The sequence below is a fragment of the Paroedura picta genome, chromosome 5 (genome assembly GCF_049243985.1).
Source record: "Paroedura picta isolate Pp20150507F chromosome 5, Ppicta_v3.0, whole genome shotgun sequence".
Classification (NCBI taxonomy): domain Eukaryota; kingdom Metazoa; phylum Chordata; class Lepidosauria; order Squamata; family Gekkonidae; genus Paroedura; species Paroedura picta.
Genome location: NC_135373.1, coordinates 99,623,137 through 99,650,119, shown reverse-complemented (window position 1 = coordinate 99,650,119; position 26,983 = coordinate 99,623,137). Strand labels below are relative to the sequence as shown.

The window sequence follows — 26,983 nt, the reverse complement described above, 5'->3', positions numbered from 1 at the left end:
ACTACTGCTTCCTATTGTGTGACTCTCAAATCAATGAACCTTAGTGCTCATTTTGTGTACTTTCTTTCTGTCACTTCAGGCCACCAGATAGTTTCCTTAATTACACCAGCTGTTGTCCTAAGGGAACTGTGCGTAAAAGTCTGCTTCAAGGCCATCGCTCTTTATTTCAAAATGCCAGTAGCCAACATGATTCCCGTGTAGCTACGGGGGTGGCATGAAATTTTAGGCATGCAGAAGCATGTGGAGTTAAAAGTAAATAGGAGCTGAGAGCTGTCTAGTGCAGGGGTAGTCAACCTGTGGTCCTCCAGATGTCCATAGACTACTATTCCCATGAGCCCCTGCCACCATCTGCTGGCAGGGGCTCATGGGAATTGTAGTCCATGGACAGCTGGAGGACCACAGGTTGACTACCCCTGGTCTACTGTAGTTCTTTGATATTCTCATTTTTAGAATCCAGGTGACAGCAGGGATGGCCTCAGACATTTGGGGGCTTTGAATAAAAGCCCAGGATGAGGCCCCAGAATCACTTTCAAACACACACACCCATTAGGCCTCCTGACTGATTTTGTACTGGGGGGCCAAATTCCATGTGGAGGCTACCATGTTTGATGAGGTTTAGGACTTAGCCACCGTCATAATTATGGGGCCATTTCGGGTCAGGGAAACAAGAGAGTGGAAGAGTAAAAAACCCTTTGCTGCCTGCACTGTGGTCCTGATCCGAATTGGGCCCTGATGGTGTTTGGGAAATTAGTCCCCAGCTGTTGCTGTCTGACTGAGAATGCGAGTCAGGTTGAGAACACCGACTCAGTTCACTAAACTAGCATCTAGTTTGAGCCTGAGAAATATAGTTGTTTAGATCTTTGCTGAAAGGACCAATACTTCATAAGGTTAATTTAGCAAATTATATACCAATAGCAAATATCCCTTTTTGGGATAAATTGATTGAGCAGATTATGGCAGAACAATTCAGCCTGTCTAGATTGATTCCCTTAACCGTTTTCAGTCTAGCTTCCATCTTAGCAGACACAGACTGCTTTACTAGTGATTTGTAGCGCAGATGGATAAGGGAAATGCTCCCATTTCTCCCCTATTTTTGATACTTTGGACCATATCATTCCATTGCGGCATAGCTTGGGGGTGATTGGTACTATTCTCTCCTACAGTTTCCATTCTGTCTATCTGAGTCATGACAAAGACTGTCCCTGGGGAGGGGTGGTGGTGGTGGTGGTGGTGGTGGAATCAACTTCTGGAGAATTGTCCTACACAGTACTACAAGATTCAGTGCTGTCCACCAAGCTCTTTGTTATTTATATCAAATTATATAAAATGAGGTTATCCAGCACTATGGTTGTCATTGAGATGCTGGTGACATCTAACTTCATCTTCAGCTCCAAATGCAGTGATCCCTGTCATGATCCAGTGCCTGGAGAACATGGTCAAGTGGATAAATTGGTTGATCTACCTTTGCCCTTGTCTAATCATGAGAAAGAGCCTGGTAGTACACCTGGATCTTACCTTGCTTAGAAAAGCAGGTAAATGCCATATCCAGGAGTGTTTTCTATCGGTACAGCTGATCTGAAACCTTTCTCTATTCCTTGACACTGCTGACCTTTCCATATTGCTCTATTCCACAAGTCAAAACTCAGCAATGCTCCTCCTGAATTGGGATGGAGCATCTAACAACTCTTTGGAAAACTGCACTGGCTTTCCATTTGTTTCTGGGCACAATGCAAGATGATGGTTTCAACTTTAGGGCCCTTTGCAACCTGGGACCCATACTTTTGAGTGACTGTCCTTCCAAATATGAACAGAACCACAGAGGTTGGCACAGGGTCACCTGTTAGTGATGCCATATATATAAACAGGTTGGCTTGCCATTGCTTTCCTCTGCAAAGGGTTTTTTGATGGTCAGCCCTTCAAGTGTAAGTACTAACCACATAAAAATGATAAGGTTGAAATGTCAATTTATTTTTCATAAGGAAAAAATATACCAACCACACGTGAATCTATATAACTACTTCAACATTAAACTATGCAATTCTGTGAGCTAAGTAAAGCAGGTTAATAAGGGAAGACACAAGACAGAGCCACGGTTTCCTAGTGAAAGGACCCTTGTAAAAGCTACTTTTGGCCAGAAACACCTTCAGCAGTTTGGGGAAGAGTCATCTTTTGCATGGAAATCATCATATTTGTCATATTTGTCAGCTCTTTTCTGATGATATGCAGATCCTGTGCTGCAGTGCAGAGGTCCCCTCTCAGTCCGCACACTGCATTTTTAATCTCTTCCAGAGTCGCCATACCTTTCTGTTCATAGTCTGCCCTAGAAAGGTCTGTTGCAGGAAGCAGGCCACCAGGGCTAGGCACTGAAGGTATATCGTGCATCGGATTCATGACCAAAGTCCCACCGGAAGCTTGGCAAGTTCTACTTCTAAAACTGTTCAATTTTTTGGCTGAACACTTTGAATTACCTGGAAGGAGGCTTAAAATGCTAGTGGTCTCATTTTCATCTACATCCGAAACCCGAGAAAAGGAATGTACAATCCTTTCCTTGAGATCTTTCAAGAAAAGGGAAGGTCTTCCATGGAGTGGTGAAGATACATAAGAAGGTCCATGAGAAGAAGTATGATGAGTCTGTATTGTGTTGTTTGGAGCAATTGACTCAGGGGATGAGGTGGAGAATGTAAAAAAGGAGGAGGATGTTCCAAATGAGCTACTGGAATCTAAAATGTGCATAAAGGAAAGATACAGAGTGTTATACAGTATCGGAACATTTCAGTATTCCTGGATCCCTAAAAAAAATACATTTGAGGACAGAAATTTGCAATATGTCACAGAAAGAAATACCACGATGAACATAAAATGTGAAGCTCCCAACATAAGTGAATACTGGTAGCTAGAATTTAAAGAAATGGCATTTCTCTTTTAACTGGATTGGATGTTTCTCCAGTTACATTAACAGATATGCAATGCAGGTAACTGATGTTGGGAGTTTTCTATGAAAGGGCAGGATGCCGGCAACAAAAATACCATGAAGTGATCAGAAAATGTTGCTGCAGGCACCCCAATCTCTAGATTAATTACTTCAAACATCCAAAAGTAAATGGTGGTCATGGACTGAGAGGGGCCTGCTTGCATGAAGTTAAAAGTAACTATAGGAACCAGCTTTAAACTACGTCCACATTCATACTTGGACTCTGATGCTGATCAAAGATATTAGAAGTGCTCTTTCACTGGATGTAGTAATAAAAGGGCACTTCAACACATGCTGAATAACACAGTTTCCATCCACTTCAGTGGTGGTTTGTAAGTGGATTCTGGCATTTCACACGGTAAAATCCAGTTTCAAAGTGCATTTGAAAGCTGATTGAAAGTGCACTATTCTGTATTTGTAAAAGCAAACATCAATATAACTAAGTTCAACTTTCAGCACAAGTCCTGGGATGGGCTTTTAGTTTTAAAGTTAAAATGGACACAGCAGTCTTTTTATGGAATACTTGTTATTAGTTTCTGTATACTTTGATGATTCATCATAACCACGACCAACAAAGAGACAACTTTGAAGCCAGGCAAATTGTCTCTTTTCAATGCAGGTACCATACCTGAAACTCAGGTTTCTGGTTTCAGACACATTCTAGAAGCTTGTGGCTAGTTTGTTCAATTTGGTATGGAAAATTCATCTGTCATCTGCCTCCTTTGCTGTAGTTTGTACCCAGTAAACCTTGTACTTTAAAACAAACATATAAACTAAAAGGAGATGGGTATAAACCAGGGGTTCTCAATGTGGTGCCCACAGGTACCATGGCACCTGCCGACACCTTTTCTGGCCAGTATTATAGAAAGAAGAAGAAGAAGAAGAAGAAGAAGAAGAAGAAGAAGAAGAAGAAGAAGAAGAAGAAGAAGAAGAAGAAGAGTTGGTTCTTATATGCCGCTTTTTCCTACTCGAAGGAGGCTCAAAGCGGCTTACAGTCGCCTTCCCATTCCTCTCCCCACAACAGACACCCTGTGGGGTGGGTGAGGCTGAGAGAGCCCTGATATCACTGCCCGGTCAGAACAGTTTTATCTGTGCCATGATGAGCCCAAGGTCACCCAGCTGGCTGCATGTGGGGGAGTACAGAATCGAACCCGGCTTGCCAGATTAGAAGTCCACACTCCTAACCACTACACCAAACTGGCTCTTTGAAAGATATCATTCGGCTTTGAAAAGTGAGTAGCCAGCAAGACTTCTAATGGACCACTGGAGATTTGATTGCTTTGTCATCAGCTGCCACCACAGCATAAGGACTATGTCATGGAAAGTACGCTGCTTCAGTCATTTATGGCAGCCATGTGGTGAGTGTGCTCACCACACTGTCAGAATTAAAAGGTGCCCACAGGCTCAAAAAGGTTGGGCATACCTGATGTAAACGTATTGTCGTGAATACAATTATGGAATTATGGGATCTTAAATGTTCTTGTGTCTTTCCTAGAAACCAGTTCTAGAGGCTGTAGAGGTGTTAGGCATAATTCCCCAGTACTTCTCCTGTACACATTCTGCTGTAATGACTTGGAGCTGGCTCAGAAAAACATTCACGTAGATTAAGCAATCTATGTAGCCATCATATCACTCCCAAATTTTTCAGCATCTTCTCATAGGACATGATGTCTAAGCCCATCACTGGCAATTTCCGCAATAAAGATATCATTCGGCTTTGAATTTTTAAAGGGTCGAGTTTTTTGTCTGTTTCCACACTAAAATTCGCTTTTTCAAGCACAGACCTGAATGCCCCTCACTTGGCCTGCAGCAAAGGAATCCCCAGAAATCAGGTTTTCATTTTTTAAGCGGGATCTAATGGAGTCTATTTCAGGGCTGCTCAGTGTGGAAATGCATGCATTTGGTTTTTCACAGCGCCTGCCATTTTGAGTGTTTGAGCATGCTATTTCCTTGTCATTGTCCTCCCCCTCCCTTCCTCCACCTTCAATGGGAAAGGTGACCTAGTACTCCCCTCTTCCATATCCCATGTGTCTAATCTCACTCAGTAGCACCCCTTCATTCCATGTTCCCTCGTCCCGCCTTCCCCCTAAGTTTTTTTTTTTTAACGTTGTGACAAGGAAGACTGTTTTTTGTCCTTGGAGGATTGGAGAAGGCAAGCACAGATATCCCACAGCTGCCAGACAAGTTCGACCCATCTGATATTTATACAACTTATTTTTCTTATTTGTCCCTATAAATTATATACAGTTTTAATATCACCCAAACCAACAACTTTTTTATCCCTCACAGCTATTGGTCTTAAACACTACCAGGCACTCCCTGTGTTCTGCACCAGCACGACAGCTCAGTCAATTGGTATCTGAGGTTTTATTGCTAGGCATACAAGACAAATTAAGATGCTTCGTTCATCTGAGCATTTGGACCAATAACTTGACAGTCCTATAACAAAGTTTGAGCCCAGTGGCACCGTTAAGATCAACAAAGTTTTATTCAAGGTATAAGCAAACTTAAAGGTGCCACTGGACTCAGACTTTGTTCTGCTGCTTCAGGCTAACATGGCTAACCACTTGATTGTATCCTGAATGTGGTATGTACATGTGCGCATTTATCAGTTGGTAAATACCTGTGTCTTTAGTTCACTAGGGAGACAGCAGTCCACTAGCATTCAAACAGATTTCCCATGGACTATTTTTCCCTACTTCTGATTTGGGTGGAGGGGAAGGTAAAACTGAGGACTGTTACTTCCACTGCAGCTTCCACAAGCTGTCCCTCATTGGTGGCATGACACACAGCAAGGCATAGTGCTTATTACGTGATTCAGTTAAATGGTGGGGAGCTTCCTCATGCAAGCAACACATGTGCTAGGAGCAACCAACATGAGTGCTGTTCCATGCATTTGAGCTGACTCAAATTGTAATGTCAAAAATGACCTTGACAACCTTACTAGGGAAGAAGAATGTGCTCAGTGGTGTAGGGATGCTTGCAGGCAGACATGTTGGATTAGTGCTAGGTATATTCTTCCCTGCCTTTGGCAGCCTCTTTCGTCATTTTTCCATATCTTCAGTTCCTCCTCTCTCCCCTCCACTCTCTGTTATTTCTTGTACTAAAGAAAAAAAGCTTGTCCAGTTTTCTTTTAAAATGTGTGAAAGCTGTTTGGCATGTCTGCTTAATTTCTTTTAGACATGAGTGTCGCTGACTGACAGATGAACCTTCAGGAAAAGGGGTGTGTGTGCAAACTTTATTTCCTTAGAGCCAGTTCTTGATATACGGTAACTCTCAAAAATGCAAGCAGACTAGTAGTGACATGTGGCATTTTATGTTTATAAAAATCTTCCCAAGTGAGAAGAAAGCAAATGGATATAATCTGTTCATGTGTCACACTTTATAAAACTGTATGTGATAAGGTCAAAATATCAAGAGACTAGAACTATGGATGCTGGTCTTTCTATAAAATATTTACTTTGAAGGATAATTACAAGGGTCAAAGATTTTTTTGTGCCTGTAAGTGTTGCATAAAAGGCAGAAGGTTGCTGGATACATTTCCTCCCCACCCCCAAACTGTGATGCTTCAGTGCTGGGGGAACTGCCCCTTTGGGGATTTTCCAGTGTATAGGCTGATTCCCACCATCATCAGGCCAAAAATACTGTCTGCGGACAATAGGACTTCAGAAGCATGTGCTCATGTACTCCCCTCACGGCATAGGCATAGGGGCCTTGCCAGAAATCAGAGGAATTTAGGAAATAGGTCATCATAAGGCAAAGTGAAACAGCAAAATCCTAGCTGTTTGAGTTAAGGTTAATAACTTTAATATTAAATTTTAATCATGTTAAAATGCAGATGGCTAAATGTCAGTCATCATAGATACTTATCCCACTGGAATACAGAAGCAGTTAGGCAGAATACTGCACATTTTCTTTATCTTTCTTAAGTTAAAAAGACTTATTTAGAAATTAAATATGCAAATTCAGCAGAAAAGGCTTCATTTATGCCTGTTATTTTGGACCTAACACAACTGCTGGCAATTTAGTGTAGCCCAGATGAACCCTAACCCTAACCTATCTAGTTTGACCCCTATGTATGAATTCTGTTGGTGAGAACTGACTAGTTATTCAACCTTTTGCAACAGTACTAAGCGCACTTAAAAAACACAACTACGTAACGGCATTTTCGAGTGCTTTTCTACAAACAACAAGACTTTCAGGAGTCATCATGCCATTCCATTCAGTTGCAGTTTGGTTACTGTTATTATCAAATATTAAGCTATGGAAAGGTGCCATTTAACCTCTTCATAACATTAACCTGTTTTCCACATAAGTATTATAAGAGTTGAACAGGCTACACAAGCGGGTTGCAGCAAAAGTAATTACTATGGCAATAGAGAGCCATGAACCATATCATAGCATCTAACCGACAGCTTGCTTCCTGGGCATTGTCACAAAAGCACTGCAGCTTTGCTTAAGCGACAAAGCTAAAATGTGAACTGAGAAGCAATAAAACTGACAGGAAAACCACAGGCTCACCTGGCCTTGGGGAGCGATGACTGCTTAAGCCTGCTGTCTGTGCAGTGCCCTGTACCAAGAAGTCAAAGCTTTGTAGGCTAGGTGTATGAGGCCCACAGAACTGCATGGAAGAAGCTGGAGCTGATTCTGTGGTCTTTCCTATGCTGTTTCCCAAAGGATCAAAGGCTTGAAGTGTAGGAGACCGGTAGAGGGTCTCAACAGAAGGCTCACTACTACAGCGAGTGACGGATGGCTTTGAAAACTCTTTGTTGGGAGGGGTAGACTCTTCTGAAAGTGATGAGCCAAGATCAAAGAAAGTCTCTGTCACTTTGTTTGCACCTGTCCCCTCCTTTGGAGGAACTTTCAGGGTAACTCTGGAGGCAACAGAACGTTTGGATTTCTTGCTTGAATCCCACTTTGGTGCGGGGAATCTTTCATAGGGGGTCAAAGCAGTTTCTGCAAGGAAACAAAAGGGATGTCACGGAAATTAGCTTTGTTTTTAGGCTGGAAGTATAAAGGGAATGTAAGAGGACTGTGTCATATCCTATTCTAAACCCCCCACCCCCAGGTATATAGAACAGTTTGTTGTATGGGGACTCTGGAGGTTTTAGTTCAAAGCCTCAGGCAGCAGCTATGAAGCTCACTGGCCCCTTGGTAGCTCTCATGGTCAAGTCAGATGAAACTCTGGAACATCCATGAGCAAATCTCCAGCACACATTTAAACTTTAACTATGGTTGGTCCCTGATTTAGGCTGAGGCCACAGAATGAGTAGGATTGGTAGCTGTTTCCCCTGCACCATATTCCCAACTTCTAATGGTTTCCTGTCCTGCCCTTCTGGGGAAAGCACAGCAGCTGGGGGAGGGGGGAAAATTTAACATAGGGAAATTGTGACAAGTGAAGCATTAAATGCCCTTTCCCTTGAGCTGAACTGAGTATGCAGTGGTTGCTATTTTGAAGAAAAAAAAACATGTTTTGTATCCTTCACTGTGACATACCTGAAAAGAGTTTTGAGGATAATATCTGAAGGTTTTTTATGGTAAATGTGGTATGCCATTTTATTGAATGCTGCTGTGAACTCCTTGGAGAAGAAAAGGTAAGATTTTTTAAAAACATTAAAATAATTTAGATATGCTATTGATTTTTGTTTTTAGGACATCTGAACAATAACTAAGCCTGCTGTCAAACTAAATGGCTAATGAACAACATGGAAATTTTAATAATTTAGAATCAATTAAAGTTAAAAATGTAAATACTTGTTAAAAAACATTTGCGGGATGGCTGCTTGCTTATTGGTATATTGAGGCACGTAAGAGCCACACAAACACAACTTAGTACTAGAAAAACTGAAATAGCAATACAATCATATACACTCTACAAAAACCACAACCAACTTCATAATTAAATACAATTGTGGAGGATGCTTTGTCATGTAGAAATAAAATACAAATCAGATTATTTTATCATTGCATTCGAGTGTGGTTATTAAATGTTAATCATTAAGACATCTGAAAGGGAAAAGGAAACCTGTTGATCATGTTCCAGAATTTTTCCATTATGTCGTCTGTTATGAAGCATATTACTTTGGCGACTTACCATTCTCTTACCACTGTATTCATATCAAAGGATCAGTAGCAGCAGTTAAGGAACAAATTCCGCACTACCATGAATTCTTGTGTCATATCTCTCTAAAAACTAGGAAAAACTGATGGACAGCAATCTCTATCAAAGGCAATCTTTGACAGAGTGGCAAGGTCCCACGTTCAGTTCCCAGAATCCCCGAGATTCAGGAGGGATAACAAGAGAAATAAAATTTCTTTATATTGGAAAATTTAGGGATCCACGTAGTCAAAACAGTAGAAATCCTTCAACCATCAGTACTATAAGGGCCATTTAAAGAGTCCATCATGCCAAGCACCAAAATAATTACTTCATTCAAGAGGAACGGCAGGAGGCTCAAGGGACAGAAGAAGACAGAAAAAACGACTACAACTTTCTATTTCTTAAAGACCTAAAGTCCAAATCAGGGTTCAAACTGTGAGGCAGCAGTCCAAATGTCTGGGCAGCAAATACTCCAATAAGCAAGTAACAAAATGTTTATAATATTGCAGCAGATGCTACACAAAAAATGGGTTTTGGAGCCAGTCCAAAGTGCACTTCTAGGACTGTAGGGAAGGAGGCAAATTCCTTAAGTGAACTATCATTTTCCTTCCAGGATCTGAATGAAGGAGGGGAATGTATAACCAGAGTGGACTAATGGGGAGAGTGGGTGGTTCAACATCTTGGGAATAACTCCGAATAATGTGAAATAATGGAAAAGACGGGAGATACATTGTTCCATGTTTACGTTCTTCTTTTTCAGAGGTGATTGCCACATAATTATTGAGATTGGATAACCATGGTGGGATCATCCCATATTGTTATGAAACTGAGATATATACACACAAAGACACCGGAGCAACAGTGATGTAGGCTATGGGGCCAATCCTTGTTGTAAGTTCATTTTTAAGATGTCATATTTTAAACGTTAGTTTTTATAGACCAGTGAGAAACGCTGTTAATCAGCCTTGTAAATAGGCCTGGTTGCAAGCACCCGTGAATACACAGGTGCAGTTTCCAAAAATTAATTTTTAATTAACTTTTTGGAATGTTTCCAAAACTATATGGCTTAAGAAGTGCACATTCTTATAATTTATGTGCTAAATAGTAATAGTCAAGGGAACAAGCCCACCATGGTAGTGGAAGATGTTCTCTGGCTATTGCGTCATCTGCCATAAATCTTTCCTACTACAATTCTAGCCTGACCTAAAGAAACCTTGATATTTCAAATCGAACTTCATGTGCCTGGTTATAACCAGTCTCTATAACTGCACTTAAATATCTGTAATTATGAGCTATAATAATATTGTATTCAAATTTGTCTTGCTCAAGTTGAACACTGATTTAGTGAATATAACAGACTATAATGGCTATCAGTCCTATTTAAATGCTAATCACCTACAAGAGGTTTTATTCCCAGAAATCACCATGCCAATTTTGTTCAATAGCTCAGCACTATATTATGCAGTACAAACTTCAGATGGGGAAAGAATCATCAAAGGGGATAAGAAAGTAGGCTAGATACACCCACAGCAGAGAGAGGAGGAATGATAGCTGGAAATGTCTGATGCTAATGTCACAAACACGACTTCCCATCGGACTGAAAGCTGGGACAAAGCTGGGACCCTAAGCAGCTTCTGCAATCTGAGCAAAGTTCTCAGTTGAGAATTGAGTTCAGTGTGGTAACCTGAATGGTGGGAAATTATTGAGATGCGCACTCCTTGTCAGTTAGAAACAGTTTGGTGTAGTGGTTAGGAGTGCGGACTTCTAATCTGGCATGCCAGGTTCGATTCTGCGCTCCCCCACATGCAACCAGCTGGGTGACCTTGGGTTTGCCACGGCACTGATAAAACTGTTCTGACCGAGCAGTGATATCAGCGTTCTCTCAGCCTCACCCACCCCACAGGGTATCTGTTGTGGGGAGAGGAATGGGAAGGCGACTGTAAGCCGCTTTGAGCCTCCTTCAGGTAGGGAAAAGTGGCATATAAGAACCAACTCTTCTTCTTCTTCTTCTTCTAAATCTCTCAGTTTTTCTTGAAGCCTTCTGCTTTTACATGGGGAGGCTTGGGGAAGTATATAAAGTGGGAAGATGCATTTCGGAACTTTTCCCTTGTCCAGTTTCAGATTAAAGTAAACAATTAACTATTGTATCTGAACAAATGTGCATGTACAATCAAGTCAGTACCAAGAATAAAAGATGCCACTAGTTTCCCTTACCTCAGGCTTGCTCAGCAGGAGCTTTGTGAACCCTGGGGTTTCTAGAGAGCCCCAGAAAGGTTTCGCCAATTGGGTGAAAGTTAATTTTTAATAGATTTTTGAATTTTTAAATAAGAATTTTGGGTGATATGACCATATATGGTCATGCTGACACACACACCCCGCTTCCCATAATGGCCAATAATGGGCCATATAATAATAATGGGCCTGGAGGGAGTCGAAAGGAGTCATAAAAGTCTTTGTTAATTACACGTACTGGATCCTCTGAGAAAGCTGTGAGCCTGTGGCCAAAGTATACTATAAGGTGATTGATAATGCACACAGTGAAAGGTTACTTACATTAACAGAAGCAAGAGAGAGAATAAACCACTGAAGAAAAGGTGTTTACCTTGAAAACGAGCAATTTTTAATCCGGACCCCGTTATGGCTCCCTTTTTGAATTATTTAATTTTTGGATGATGTACATAGAAACATAAAGAAACATTAGAAGAGTCAATCAGAATCAGTTAATATTTTTTTAATTTTTTGCCATGATGCTGTTTCCTTTGTTCTTCATTTGCTGATTTTGGCGAAGCGGGTAACCCTGCACGAGGCTGCCTTTCCCACCTCAAGCAACCTGCCCGGGGACCTGTTTGCAAGGAGCTGAGTGCTGTGGAGTACGCCCGAGCAGCAGGGATTCTTACATACAAAGAAAATGTATAAAGGGATTTTAACCATCTTCTCCACATTCATGATTTGAGCAATTTACTTCTGCTGGTTGGCTAGGTGGCAGAGGAGAGGGAATGAAGGGGTTAACAAATGGGAAGGGAGTTTCATTGGAGCCAATTTCAAGTTGTGTTGTCTGAAAGGCTATTAGCCAGCCATAGCAACTACCACTAGCAGCCTTGGGGGTAAGAGAACCATGGAGCCAAAGCTCCCAGTTCCATCCTGTTTGTTTCCCGCTTGGTCCCCTCCCCCCTGATGCAGAAGCCTAGTAGTCACAGCACCTTAGAGATCAACAAGAATTTTAGGGAACAAGCTTTTGAGAGTCAAAAGTTCCTTCATCAGACATGAGCAATAGAAATCTGTGTCCTTCTATCCTAATCAGAAAGTGTGCGTTTGTGGAAATTGAAAAAAATGCAAAGGTACAATGCATATTGTAATCAGCTTGATTAGAGAAGAGAGGAAGTGGGGGGGGGCAGGAAATAAGCATCTGTAGTCAAGATGTAACACCAGGTGCATAACTGCTAAGGCTATAATACTTGCTAGGAATTACTCTGCTCAAACATACACTTTTTATATCTTTGTTGGTCTTAAAGGTGCTACTGGACTCTGATTTTATTGTACTTTATATATAGTGTGAGTATGTATTTGCTTCCCATCAGTGCTGCCTTTCTGAATTAGAACTGCTATTATCCTAATCTCAGTTGCTACTTGTTTCCTTTCTGCTTTCTTTCCCAGCATGAGTGGCTTTTAGTGGAGCTCAGCTGCCACTTCTTATTTATTTTACTAAGTACACTTTCATCCCACTCTTTCTCCCAGAAGCTCAGAGTTGTGTATGCCATTACCCTCCCCCTTCACTTAACCCTCACACCAACCCTGTAAAGTCGTTTAGGCTGGGAGAAAGCGATTGGCCCACCAGAGTTACTCAAAAAGGTTCATGGCAAAGTGAAGTGTCAAACCCAGGCTTTCCAGAGTTCCGAAGCCAACTAGGGTTAGCCATGGTCAGGGCTTGGATGGGAGACAGCCAAAGAAGTCCAGGGCTGCTACACAGCGGCAGGCAATGGTAAACTACCTCTGAACATCTCTTGCCTGGAATGCCCCGTGGATGGGATCACCGTGAGTAGATTGCTACTTGACAGCACTTAATTATTATTATTTTCCAGATCCTAGACCAACACTTAACCACTACACCATGCTGACTCCCTTGCCTTTTGCAAAATGATCATTATACCCTTTACTTGAAAATGACTTAAGAGTGAACCTATTTGTAGGGAAGAGAATATATGCCTGCCTTTCTAATGGATGGCAGCCCATTAGATGGGAGATGTGTATAGGTATGATTAGTTCAGTATTATTTTATTAGAACTAGTTTCAGCTCTGAAAACCTGAAGAGACTGCTGGGAAAGCAGCAGATAATGGTCCCATCATTAAATCTGATTTTTACAGTTCTGTAATGGATCAAACTGTTGCTGTTTCTCTCTTAGTCTGTACATTTGATAGGCAAGATAACACATGGGGGGGGGGGAATCCAACCCTTTCTCTCTTGTCAGTTACTTACCAAGACTACCTCTGTGCCTTGCCTGCAAATTTTTGCTGCTGCTTCCAGTGAACCTGGCATGGGGGGGGGAGATTCTCAGCTGCATGAATCCCTCCTCCCTTTTCAGTCTGTTTATAGGGATATTAGCTAGCTCACAACAAGAAAACAGCTGCTGTTGTAGCAACCCAAAGATACTCAGAACTTAAGTATGTTAGATAAAAGCTATGAGTTGTTTGTTGACTTCATTGACTTCACCCTACTTTTCTCCTCAAAGGCAAACCAAAGTCACTTAAAGCATTTTTCTCCATTTTATTCTCACAACTACTCCATGGTATAGGTAAGCCTGAGAAGTGTATGACTGGCCCAGGGCCACACAGCAAACTTCCATGGCAGAGCAGGGCCTCCAAGATCATACTCTGATGCTCAAATCACTATACTGTACTGGATTGCCCACTCAAATTGTCACTCAGTTGTCACTAAAAGTGACACCAGCGCACTGACATAATGTCAACATGCACCCCCATCATTCCTTATAGTGGGTGACATGGTGACCCTGCCACCTACTACAGTCCTGATCTGAATTGAATCTTCACACACCTGAGAAGCATGTAGCTTCAGGACATCAAGTCTGTTCACCCCGGTAGGCAGTAGCTCCCTCACTCAGCTACTATCTTAGCTAGGATGCCCATACCTGCGAGGAGCCTACATAGTACATAGTTCATCCAAGTTGTAGCTCTGCAAGGAAGTGGAATCGTGACTTGTATAATGGATTCCAGCAATGCACATCGCCCCTGCAAATTATGCCATTGGACTGTGCATGTGGCTGCCTGCCACTGTCAAGCCTGGCTTACTCCCTTTCTTGCATCTTGACCACTGTGATGCCATTAGGCATTTCTCAGCTTGTCAATCACCTTAAATTATGGAAGCCTGACAGTGCAGTCCATTACAGCTTCTACCAAGCAAGTAATTAAGCAAGCTGAGAAGTAGAAACTGCTGTGTGCCTACCAAGGGAAGGAAGAGAAGATAGCACAATTGGGAGGGGATGGGGAGGAAACGGGTGATTATGATAGGAGAGGAATGTCCTTGCTAATAAACCCTGCCACTGAAGTAGTGGACTGGGGAGGGCAAACAATCAGAAAACTACATTTACAGTTAAGAACAATTAAAATTCTCAAAATAAGGCTGGAGCAGAGAACTTACAATTTAAATTCTGAAAATGACATTGGCGCTAGAGCAGGGGATTTTGGTGCACAGACATATGCACTAGCCAACACAGATATGAACCAATAAAAAATGCATCTTCATTTATGTCATATGATGAGCAGGGACACATCAAGACATTTCCTAATATTTGTACATATCTGATATGCTGTGGCCTAGTTGGGAAGGGTTCATACAGGACCCTGGGCCACAGGTACAGCTGCAGATGGGGCAGGGTGGGAAAGAGGTACATCGAAGCCATGCTGCTCCCACCCACACAACAGCTTGTGCTCCAGTTTAAGGCAGTCTTTCTCAACTTTTTAATCATTAAGAAACCCCTGAAACATTCTTCAGGCTTCAAGAAACCCACCAGTGGTGGGATTATGCAGCATATGGTTGAGAAGCATAGCTGTGTACACACCCTCCTGGGGTCCCTCCCCACCCCCTCCTTCGGCCATTGGGGGGGGTCAACATGGCTATATATGGTCATATTACCCAATAAATGTTTAACAAATTTAAAAATATATAAAAATTAACTTCCACCCATTCATGAAACCCTTCAAGGGCCGTCAACAGACCCCAAGGTTTCATGAAACCCTGGTTGAGAAAGCCAGGTTTAGGGGATATAAACAGAGATAAATGTTTGGCTTAAACCTTTGACTCCAGGCTTCAATATAGATGGTGGGGGCAGGGATAGAAGCAAATATATCTGTACAAAGGTTCCCAGAGTAGAGGGAGCAGATTGGGGATGATGATTCTCAATGGAAAAAATAGCACAGGAAGATACAGGATAAAAACCCTTTCCTTCCATACAGCAGCCCCCTTCTGAAACTGCATCCCTAGCAGCTACAGCCAGTCACTTAAAAAAGTCACACTGCATGTAACACATAGTTCCACTCTTAAACTAGCCTTAAACTAGAAATCCCACTTCTACCCACTGCCATCTGGTTTAGTCCCAACAGATAAGAAAGTCAGGTGACTAGAAGAAGCCATCCAAGCAAGAGGAAGAATTAAGCCTGCTAGTCCAGTGCTACAGTCCTAATACAAATAAGGTCCTCCCAGGACTGGTTTTAAAGAATTAATGGACATCTGTGATCATCTTGCCTACTTGAGCCACAAAGGAAAGAAGATCCCTCTCACATACCAGCCTACTTGAGCTTACAAAGATATTCTGCTGACAAAATCAAGATTTTTTTCCAGATAGAACACTGGGGAATCTAAAAGATCTCTAGAAAGCAAGCTGCTGACCCACCGTGGATATAATTGATCTGAAGATATAGTTCCCATGCTATGGACATTCTCTGATGTGTATCCATGTTTTTGGTGTAAAGAAGCCACATAAAAAGAACGAAATGTCAGCATAGTACTTAAGATTAACTCAGTGAAGCTTCAAGATAATAAAAGGTACTCCACTGGCATCAAAGGAAAGCTATAGTAAGTTCTCTACAAAATAAAAGCATTGTAAATTGACAGTTTTGGCTTTGACCCATGATCAGTTTGATGTAATTAGGGGTTGTGCTGAAATTTCACTGTAGGCAGCCCATTCTCCATAGAGAAAAGAATTGCTTTAGCAAAAATGGAAGGAAAGACATTTAACTATCTCATTCTCAATGTGAATGTAGTTAAACCTCTAGATGAGAAAACTCCTAATGTTCTTCTTCCCTCTGCTTCCATCTTCCTTTTGGTTCTTTTTTTTGGGGGGGGGGGTCTGATGTGTGTATGTACAGAGTGTTTTGGTTTAGGTGCTTCTTGTTTTCTCTTATCTTAAATCCTTTTAAACTGACTTCCCCCCAATAATTTCCCCCACTGGTATTTCGTCCCATGAATTTCCAGAATAGGGATGTACTATATATTTATTCTAGTAAATTTCTGGTTCAGTATATCCCAAATCACTGAAATCCCAGTTCTAGTACTGGGATTTGGGTTCAGATGGATTCAGGAAAGCTGAATGATTTGGTTCTGAGTCATTTAGGGATAAAGGTCCCATTATATGCCCAGAGTTGCCAAACTCTCTCAATGAATCACCTGTTTTAGCCAGCAATTCATGCTTCCCTAGGTCTCTTTTTGGTTGAGAAAATGACAAGAAGAGGAAGACATAAGCATTCTCTCCCTAAATCTGGGCTACACACCTGGCAACTGACGTCCCCATGGGGAACTTGCAAATGCACATCTGACTGACAGAACCCATGGAGAACCCAACACAGGCCCATCATATGACATAGTTTCAGAATAGACAATGCTGTGTTAGAGGAACTAATGGTCTGACTCATTAAAAGGCAGCTTCATATGTTCAAGATACCTTCACAAGAATGGGAATGAATGCAGCCACTTTAAAAATTGTAATTTCAGTACTTGAACAGTTTCTTAATTTTGAGCATTCATGTATCTCCAAGTATTCAACAATTATTTTTAAGATTTGGAATGGGAAAGGATTATAATTTTCTGGCAATACAAGTACAAAACACATGCTGGTAACCCTTTTAATTGTTTCAGTTTTTGAAACTGGTTGTTACAGCAGATAGTTTTGGCTTGTACATACTACATTCCTAGAAGTGGAAAAATGAATCATGGTTGCCCTGAGTCAATTCTATGACAGATTGGCACATTTCAGTTCTGTTTTGCTTATACAAATTACTGGTTACATACTTTCCACTTGCATTTTAAGGGCAGGAAGAGGTATGATTTGAAAGGTAACAATGAACACTTACAAGAAAAAGTCAATTTGGTTTCTAATTTTTGAAATTTCTTGCAGTTGGGTCCCCCTTTATTGCCAGGAAGACAAGGGCTGGCATGAAAATAGAATCCTGACCTGGACCGTTTATGCACTGGAGGTTTCATGCCGGGCTGCAGACTGGAGTTTTAGTTGTGGCAGGTTGCCCCACCTATTCCTGCACCCACACAGAGGAGCATTTGGCTCAGTGCGCCTCATCCGCCCACGATTTGAGCTCCTGCACGGGATCTGGGGCAGTGAAGTTCCCAGTGCATAAACGGTCCTACAGAGTTCACCTGCTCCAAATGCTTATTTTTCTATCAATAATATCTCACACCTGAGATCCTAATTGTTTTGTTGTATGACATTGATTGCCTCCATGGCAACAGTTTCTAAGACCCAGCGAATGCTCTCAACTATCTAAGCTGGTAACTATCACAACATTTTAGGAAAGCAAATGGACCCAGGAAATTACTTGTTGTCTGAGAAGTCACTTCCTTCTCTCAGTCTTGGCTAATTCATTGGGTGATCCTGAGTTATATAATATTACAAGAGATGCCCTCAGTGGAATTAGAATGTAGTTTGACTGTGGATCTTTAGACTCTGCTTTTTGTTTTCTACATACTTGGTTTCCAAGCGGTGCTGGTGGCTGCTTTTTTATCTGTTGCCAATTTGTCTTTGGAGATCCTGGTAGGAAATGTTGATTGCACAGCAAATGTAGAAGGTTCATCCTCACTAAAGACAATCAGGTCCTGTTCGAGAGAAAAAACAGAAATCGTTCAAGTAGAAAAAGACTGCTGGGGGAAAAACCATTAAGAGAAGGAATTAATGGGTTTTTATAAGTGGAATGTAACATAATGGGTAGGGGATTAAAAACAGTCACCTATTTAAGCATTTGAAATTTTGATATAAGGACCTATCTTTATTGAGCTGTACAGTGGTAAAGGATCTTCAGAGTTTTAGGCAATGATTTTTCACACCTGCTACCTGAGGTTTTTTTCACTGAAGACATCAGGGATTGAAACCTGGGACCTTCTCCATGCTCTAATGTGGAGTCACAACCCTGCCAATGAATTAGCTTTGTGGGTATAACCCTACTCCATTAGTCTATGCAGATGTTCTAAAGCTAGATATAAATCGATGCCTGGACGGGAAGACTGGGGTCACGCATGCCAATCCATTCCTAACTTGCACACATTGCTTGGTCTTTTTGTACAGAGCATATTCACCTGTCTGTGAGAATGAAGACTCTGGGAAATGGAGGGTCCTATCCTTATTGCACTTTTGAAGTTACAATACTCATTCTAGATTTCTTGTCCTTCCCAAAAAAAACGCCCATAGCCCCTTTGCTAATTTTGATGCAGATCTGATTTTAAAAAGAGAATTGCATTAATTAAAAATAAAACATCACACAAAAATTCATTTTAATTGACACAATTCTGCCAAACAGTCATTTCCAATTTTCCAAACTCTTCTTCAGATCTTCTTAATCAAACATCAAGGGTTCTATCAGATGCAATACGATAATGCAGGAAGTCTTTGAAAATAGTATATGTCTTAAACATTTCCTTTCTTTTACTGGAAGGACTTGTTTTAATATAATTGTTCAGTGTTAGCAGTTCTAATCCCTATTTGTAATAGCAATAATCTTAACATCAAGCTATAACATAACTGTTTACAAAGATTAAAGAATGTAGTTTCACATATGTGATATCAGAACAATATTTTAAGTTTCCAAGTGGGAAAACTGAGTATGAAGTTTTCTGATAATAAATCAAGGCAGTTAGGAAGAAAAAAACTATTTTCCTGATAAGTTTTTTTTTCAATTAATACTAATAATAAAAATATCATGCTGCCATCCCTCCCCAACCCCCCCTTCCACAGGCTGCATCCACTTTGGAGATATATTCCATTATTTACCCACCAAAGGTCATAATACAAATGAATGAATTAAGACATTACTTAATGCAGCTTTCAGTACAATGCTAATAATGCAAACTATGAAGTAAATTTCATAGAGTTCAAAATGGAACATTTCCTAGTAAACAGACTTAGGACTGAGGGCCTATTGGGCAAAATTCTAGCAAACAAAACCGTCTATGCTGCCAACAGGTGTTAAGAAGTGATTGAATGGGTTCAGGACATACTTTCACCACAAGTGTAGCTAAGGATAAACTGTATTCATTGTTTAAAGTTAAACCACAGCTTTGAAGTCATTCTCAAACATATATTTTTCCTTTTGCTTACAGTTAAGTCCATCAATAGTAACAGTAGCAGCTTAACTTCAAGTGGGCGACCATGTTGGTCTGAAGTAGTAGAACAAAGTGTGAGCCTCAGCGGCATCTTTAAGACCAATGAAATTTTATTCTGACAAAGTGTGCATGCACACAAAAGCTTATACTTTGATTATAACTTGGTTGAGCTTGAAAGTAAGAGCTTAATGTTTATAGTTACGTAGATTATAGTGCCATCCTAAGGAGAGTAACCTGCAGCAAGGCAGCTTTGCTGATAGCAACAGGGAATAAATCCAATAACAATAAACCTAATATTTAAAGGGGGTTTATTGTGGGCAGGGTATGTTGTTACCCACCACGAGACACTGTGTGGGAGTGGTGGGTTATAAATTGAATAAATAAATAATAAAATATAATATTATGATTGTCTAGGATTTCTTTGAAGTTGATTCAGATAGTTGCATGGAAGTAGTTCCTCAAGAAAAAAGGATTGAAATTAAGAGGATAAAACTGTAAACCATTAAAACGTATGTATAAACAAGGGAAGTTCTTAGTAGAACATGTAAAAATGCTTAACTTCATAAGATGTACTGATACATTTTGCTTCACTGGACCAGTAAAATGCTCCTCCAGTGTCATCTCAGTTTCCATGAAGATAATCCCCATGTAGCAAGAAAGCAGCTACCAATAATAATCATTGATAGTAACCTTGCCTGGATAAAAGTAATTACAACTTTAGTGGGACTTAACCGTTGCTTCTAGGGAAGAACTCTCATTTGTATTCAGTTCCAGTGTAAACTAGATGTCCAGTTTCAGGTTATCCCAGCATAAGCAGAAGGCACTTCCCTTTCATGCAAGGAAGGGTCTCTAATAGCTGCTGATTCCCTGCTCAGTTACACACTCAGGCAGCTTTGGTCATTATTGTCTAAGGGCTATTATGCATGTACAGGTTTTCACCAAAGTCAGTATACTGACCCTTTTAAATTGTTGTTTCTAAAAAACGGTCACATTTATGTATGTGCTCTGATACTGTGTTGGTTTTTTCTGCATATAATTATGTATTTGTAAGACATGAATGTAAATCCTTAAGGGGGGAAACTTCCTCCATTGTGCTAGACACTCATTGGCAGGCCATGGTCAGCTGCAACATCATTTGATCACTTGTCTGCCAAATGCTGCTGGCAGGGCCTCATGGAAATTGTAGTTCATGGACTTGGAGACCTCAACATGAAATTTCCATGGGGATGCACAGCTTTTTGTAAATGCTACATTTCCCCCTCAGAGGTATGCTGTTCCTTGCAGAGAATGGATTGAAATGCCTCTGAGGAAATGAATTAATTAATTTTTGCTGGTGTAATGTTGTCATAGCAGAGGTAAGAGAGTCTGCACTGAACAAAGGGCATCTCAAACTCCCATTGGTGGATGAGGGACTAGTGGCTGTCCCTTCACCCATTGGTATATGGTGTTATAAGGGAGGAGACCAAAACCACACTAATGTTTATGCATGTGAAAACAGGCATCTCCAGCACTGTTGTGAAAGAACAGTAATCGTAAAACTAGTTTCAAATATTGCACAGAAACCATGTGGAACACTCATTGCTACGAGTGGGTAGGACAATGCAGAATCAAAAATACTATAGTGGGTTTTCCATGACAAAACCAGTGCCAAATGCAGAATAAAAAAGACATATTTTTTGCAGACTTTTTGCGAGGTATCCTGCTGTACATATTAGCCCTAGTTCAGACTGGCAGTGGCTCTTCAGGATCTCAGACAGAGGTCTTTCACATCACCTACTGCCCAATCCTTTTAACTGGAGTCACTTGGGTTATATAAATGTAAATCTAAATAAACAAATCCGGGAGCATATGCATGCCAAGCAGATAACCTATAACTGAGCCATAGCCCCTCTCCATTACACATACACATGATATACTGACACCCAGGAAAAACTTTTAAGAAAGTAGAATGGACAGGATAAGATAAGAAGGCCCCATTTTGCCAATAGAATTCCATCCATTGTCCTTAGGATTCAAGCTTAATCCATTAGTTTGTGGAAGATCACTCAGCTCTGCTGCATTTGTTGTAGTGACTGTGAAAGCAAAAAGTATTAATGTTTTTCAGCAGAATCAGCTCAAACTAATTTAAATATCTATAATTAGTATATATGGGGATGGCTGTGTTTGACAAAGTGTGGGTGATAATCCTATGACAGTGCCATCACTAGGGGAACTTAAGAGTTTTAAATTATGGGATGAATGAAGTCTCTTTTGAATCACAATTTAATTGAGTCCTCATGGACCAAGAAGTCTTACTTGCATAACTATTTGCATCTACATCATACTTGTAGTCTATGTACCAGAATTCTGTCCCTTGAATTCTAAATTTCATAAAATACTTTTTACAGAGGTATCTGTTTGAATTGTCCTGCAACCCTATAGAACATGCAAGGAGAAAAAAGTGTTATAAAAAGCGAAACAGCAATTTTTGTTCACATTTTCTTTGTTTCTTAAGATATAGTTCTGCATTATTGCCATGGCCTCCTGCTTAAATCCTTTTCCCATGTTTTTAGTGTCTCTCATTCCCAACACCCTCAACCTTTCCTCATAGGCTTGGTTTGATGAGGAAAGGCTGAGGGACGAGAATGTTCAGCATGGAGAAGAGGAGGTTGAGAGGAGACATGATTGCTCCTATAGATACTTGTGGCAAGCCAAGTTCCAGTGGCACTGCCAGCATCTCAAGAATTTGCCTTGGACCCAACTGATAATCATAGAAGTCTGTGAGGCAATGAAACGCAGAAGTCATGCCTGTTGTCTTCTCCTCAATCACTGACCCTTGAGCTGCTGCCAGTGCCTCAGTTAATTGGATGAACTGGCCCTAAATTGGGTTTGTCAGAACTGTGTTTATTGGAACTAGAGATGCCAGTCTCCAGATGGGACATGGAGAGCCCCTGGAACTATAAGTCATCTCCAGACTAAAGAGAGCAGTTCCACTGGAGAAAAGAGTTGCTTTGGAGGGTGGACTCCATAGCATTATATTCCACTGAAGTCCCTCCCCACCTCAAATCCCACCCACTCCCGGCTCCACTCCCAAAGATTCCAGGGATTTCCCAACCCATAGCTGGCAGCCCTAATTGGAACAGCCAACTAGCAGAACAGGCCACAACTAGTTCTCAGTAACTTGTAACTCTTCCTCCAGTTATCGGCATAAGACTTCAGCCTTCCTTTCTAGAGAGGCTCTGGGAGTTGTTCTTAAAACAACAGCATCATAGTGTACCATAGTGTAAACCAGTAGATGGCCCAACTGTGACTCTCCAGATGTCCATGGACTCTGATTACCATGTGCCCCTGCCAGCAGACAGATGTCTGGAAAGCCACAGTTTGGCAATTCCCTGGTCTAGGCCATTAGAGAGTCATGCTTGATGGCTTTTGACTACAAAACTTTCTTCACCTGGAGACTTGCCAAACCTGAAACATCCTTAGGAGCTGCTATGAGACATTTTTATTTGGTCTAGTTTTCTGAACATCACATTTCGTTTATACAGGGTAATATCTATGGGAGTCAAACTATTTTACTGATTATTTTATATTCTCAATCTGTTGTTCAGATTAAAAATTCAAATATTCATAACTGAGCAGGCTTCAGTTTAAATGAATTAAATTCTGGAGTAGCTCATCTCCCAACCAGCCTTTTATAACATAGCTAATTTTTTTTCTATAAACATATCTCACTTATAATAAAGAAGACACAAGTATTTACTGGGCCACTACAAGAAAGGCAATTAAAATAAGTATTATGCTGACAGACTTTACATTAATTCATTATTTATAAAACAGGAAATAAATGCAGTATCTAAGACCTTGTGACAGTACATTATCTGGGTAAACGCTGACATTAATGGCAATTCAAGTGAGGTTTAATTAGTCAACAGCAGTGACTTGAAGCTATGAAGCGTTTCATATAAACGATAAGAATGATCAGCTATGAAAACTGGAGCAGGAGAAGAGAAAATGCAGCTCAGAACTCAAATCTCCATTCTGTATGGGGAAAACAAAATGAGTTCAAACAGCTTATCTCAAATCATTTTTCACAAGAGAAAAATTGGCAGATTTTGCCCATGCGACCATAGAGATATTTTCAACTTCCTGCTGATGCTTTTCTTTTCTTTACTGAAGACCTCCTACAATACTTAGACAGTATGATAGGACATCACCAAAAAAGCTTTATCATACAGAACAGAAGGAAAGTGGAACGGTGGGAAGTGCTACTAATTTTAATAAAAGACGATGCTTCACAGAAGTACAGGGAAATATACTAGCACAACTGAATATATTTCAAAGGAACATCCCTTCACATTTCACTTTTTTCTTTTTCGAAAGCAGTGACACCATTTATACAATTAAATTAATGGATAGGAAATGTTTCCAGCAGGGCCTTATCTGAAGTCTGCAATACGAATATAAGAAATGCCTTACTGGGTCAGATCAAAGGAGCCTTCTCTTTCCCACAGTAGCCTGCCCAGTGTCACTACATGCTTACAAGCATGGCAGGATTATGATGAGCACCCTTTGAGCCTTGTCCCCAAAGTCTGATTCTTTATGGTACTAAATATGGTGGTTCCATTTAGATATCATGGTTAGACCCCCCCCGATAGATGTATTCGCCATTAAATTGTCTCACCATTTGGTATAATAACCTAAGTTCATGGTCTTCACAATATCTTGTGGTAATTGGCACTATCTTAAGTTTGATTTCTGTGAAGGAATGCTTCCTTTTGCCATTCTGAGCCTACTTCCAACTTCACTGGGCAAACCCAAATCCTAGTATGGAACTGCAAATTGCCTTTGCAACAAGGGCTTTGTGAGCTGCCTTGGAAGTTTTTAAGAACTTTTCAGCCCAGGCTGTCAACATTACAGTTCCTGGCAGGATTTTATCTTTGTTTGTCTTAATTTATCAAGAGGAGCCTCAACGCCCACAGCATTGAATTGGGCTGAAGAATGCTAAGGACCTTGCTCGAAGCCAGGAACAGTTATCTTGGAGGGCAGTAGGTTTTTAGATACATCTGGTGGCTCAACTTTGATTAGAATTTTATTTTTTTACTGGAGAACTGTATTGAAAGAAATTCTAGTATGATGAAGTTTGAGTCCAGTGGCACCTTTAAGACCAACCAAAGTTTAATTCTGGGTATAAACATTTAGGTGCATGCACACTTCAAGAACAGCTGGTCACACTGCCGGAAAAACAGATGTAAGACCAAACCCCCCCCCCCAAAGAAAAAGCTGGAATTCCCCCAATTTTTTATTGAAATGAAGCTGAATGTAAATTATAGATGTTTTTAATATTTATACTGGTTTTTAGGAATGGATGATTTTAATATGTTGCAACTTGCCCTGAGCTATCAAGAAGGCTAGGAAATACGAACAAAGATGATGATGATCATCATGATTTGCGCTATTGCTCCAGACAAACATGGCCATCCCCCTGAATTTAGTATTGAGGGAGAGAGGCATTTATTTCTCTGTCCACTTTCTCCACAAGGTTTACACAAACTTCTGTCATATAACATTTGCTGCTTCTTTTCTAAACTAAAAAGCCCCAAGCATGCCATGATCTCTTTATTGCCTTCAGCTCCTCTAAAACCATTAGTATCCACTACAATCATATAAGTAAGGTTGAAAATACCTTTCACCTTCAAAAGGTAGAACTTGGATTTCAAATTCTGACTTTGAAAGTTGAATGCCAGCTGAAATCACACTGCCTGAACAATGCCTTTGTACTTAAACTTGAATAGGGTACCAGTCTATTCCCATTTTGGTACAAACCTTAATCATCAAACTCAGGATAAACTATTATCAAAAGACATAATACGGTTGTGTCTGATCAATTATTTCCCACACTATTGCTACTGAAGTTCCCTGTGCTCTCTTAAAAATCATGCAATTTTGTATATCTAGTTTAACCATCCGAAGGCTCGGGGCGGTTTACAGGGAACAGGAAACAGATACATATCACATGAGGAACACATGTGACAACAGCAACAGTACAACAACAATAACCCCAACATGATAACAGTAATAACATGAACTGCAAAGGAGCCTCAGCTAAACTCCCACCGGGACCCAGTGCGCCAGGCAGACTAGTGGCGGTTATAATAGGAGGGTGGGAGCTGAGGGCCAATTGGATGTGATGGTCCGGGTCAACCTCAACCAAATGCCTGGTGGAGGAGCTCCCTTTTGCAGGCCCTGCGGAACTGTTTAGGCTCTGTCAGGGCCCTGATCTCCTCTGGGAGCTCATTCCATCAGGTGGGGGCCAGAATGGAGAAAGCTATGGCCCTGGTTGAGGTTAAGTGGGCTTCCTTGGGGCCAGGGACCACCAGGAGGTTGGAGGTAGTCGAGCACAAGGCTCTTTGAGGGACAATCACTCAGGTATACTGGGCCCAGACCGTGTATGGCCTTAAAGGTGATAACCAAAACCTTAAGCCTGATCCGGAATTCAACTGGGAGCCAGCGCAGCTGCTGAAGGATGGGCTGGATGTAGGACCTCCGAGGTGTTACTGTGAGGACCCTGGCAGCCATTTTGGACCAATTGCAGTTTCCGGATCAAGGATAAGGGTAGGCCCGCGTAGAGCGAGATACAGAAGTCCAGCCTAGAGGTGACCGTTGCGTTGATCACTGTGGTGAGGTGTTCCGGGGCCAAGAAGGGCGCTAGTAGTTTGGCTTGGTGAAGGTGGTAAAATGCCAGCCGCACTACCATTGTGATCTGAGCCTTCATAGAGAAGGAGGCATCGAGTATCACTCCGAGGTTTCTGGCAGAGTGGGCCACTGTTAACTGCACTCCATCCAGATTGGGTAGGCACGCTTCCTCACTTGGACCTTTCCTGCCCAGCCACAGGACCTCTGTCTTTGAAGGGTTGAGCTTCAGACATCTCTGCTTAAGCCACCCCATCATCGCTTCCAAGCAGCTAGCTAATGTTTCTGGAGGAGAATCAGGGCGGCCATCCATCAGGAGGAAGAGCAAATTGGTGACAACCCAGCCCAAACCTCTGCACCAGTTGGGCAAGACGGCGCATAAAGATGTTAAATAGAGTTGGAGAGAGAATTGCCCCTTGGGGGACTCCACAAGCCAGTTGGTGATGCTTTGATGAGGTCTCTCGTAATGCTACTCTCTGTCCGTGATTCCGGAAAAAGGAGATCAGCCACTGAAGGGCAGTCCCTCTGATCCCGGCATCGGCGAGGCGGTGAGCTAAAAGCTCATGATCTACTGTGTCAAACGCTGCTGAGAGATCTAATATCTAATATCAGCGCCGACCCGCCCCGA

The 26,983-nt window shown here is 41.3% G+C and overlaps 1 protein-coding gene across 4 annotated transcripts in view; it reads right to left on the bottom strand.

The window, feature by feature from the left end:
* Positions 1 to 343: 343 nt before the first annotated feature.
* ENTHD1 (ENTH domain containing 1) overlaps positions 344 to 26,983 on the bottom strand; it is a 37,501-nt gene continuing 10,861 nt past the window's right edge. For 3 of the 4 annotated variants that reach the window (XM_077339435.1, XM_077339436.1, XM_077339437.1), the window contains exons 5-9: positions 18,060 to 18,186; positions 11,674 to 11,716; positions 8,468 to 8,550; positions 7,493 to 7,927; positions 344 to 2,720 (exon numbers count right to left, since the gene is read on the bottom strand). In XM_077339435.1, coding sequence (XP_077195550.1) covers positions 2,122 to 2,720; positions 7,493 to 7,927; positions 8,468 to 8,550; positions 11,674 to 11,716; positions 18,060 to 18,186 — 1,287 coding nt within the window. In that variant the 3' untranslated portion in view covers positions 344 to 2,121. The remainder of the gene's footprint in view (positions 2,721 to 7,492; positions 7,928 to 8,467; positions 8,551 to 11,673; positions 11,717 to 18,059; positions 18,187 to 26,983) is intronic. The other variant, XM_077339438.1, reaches the window with a different exon arrangement.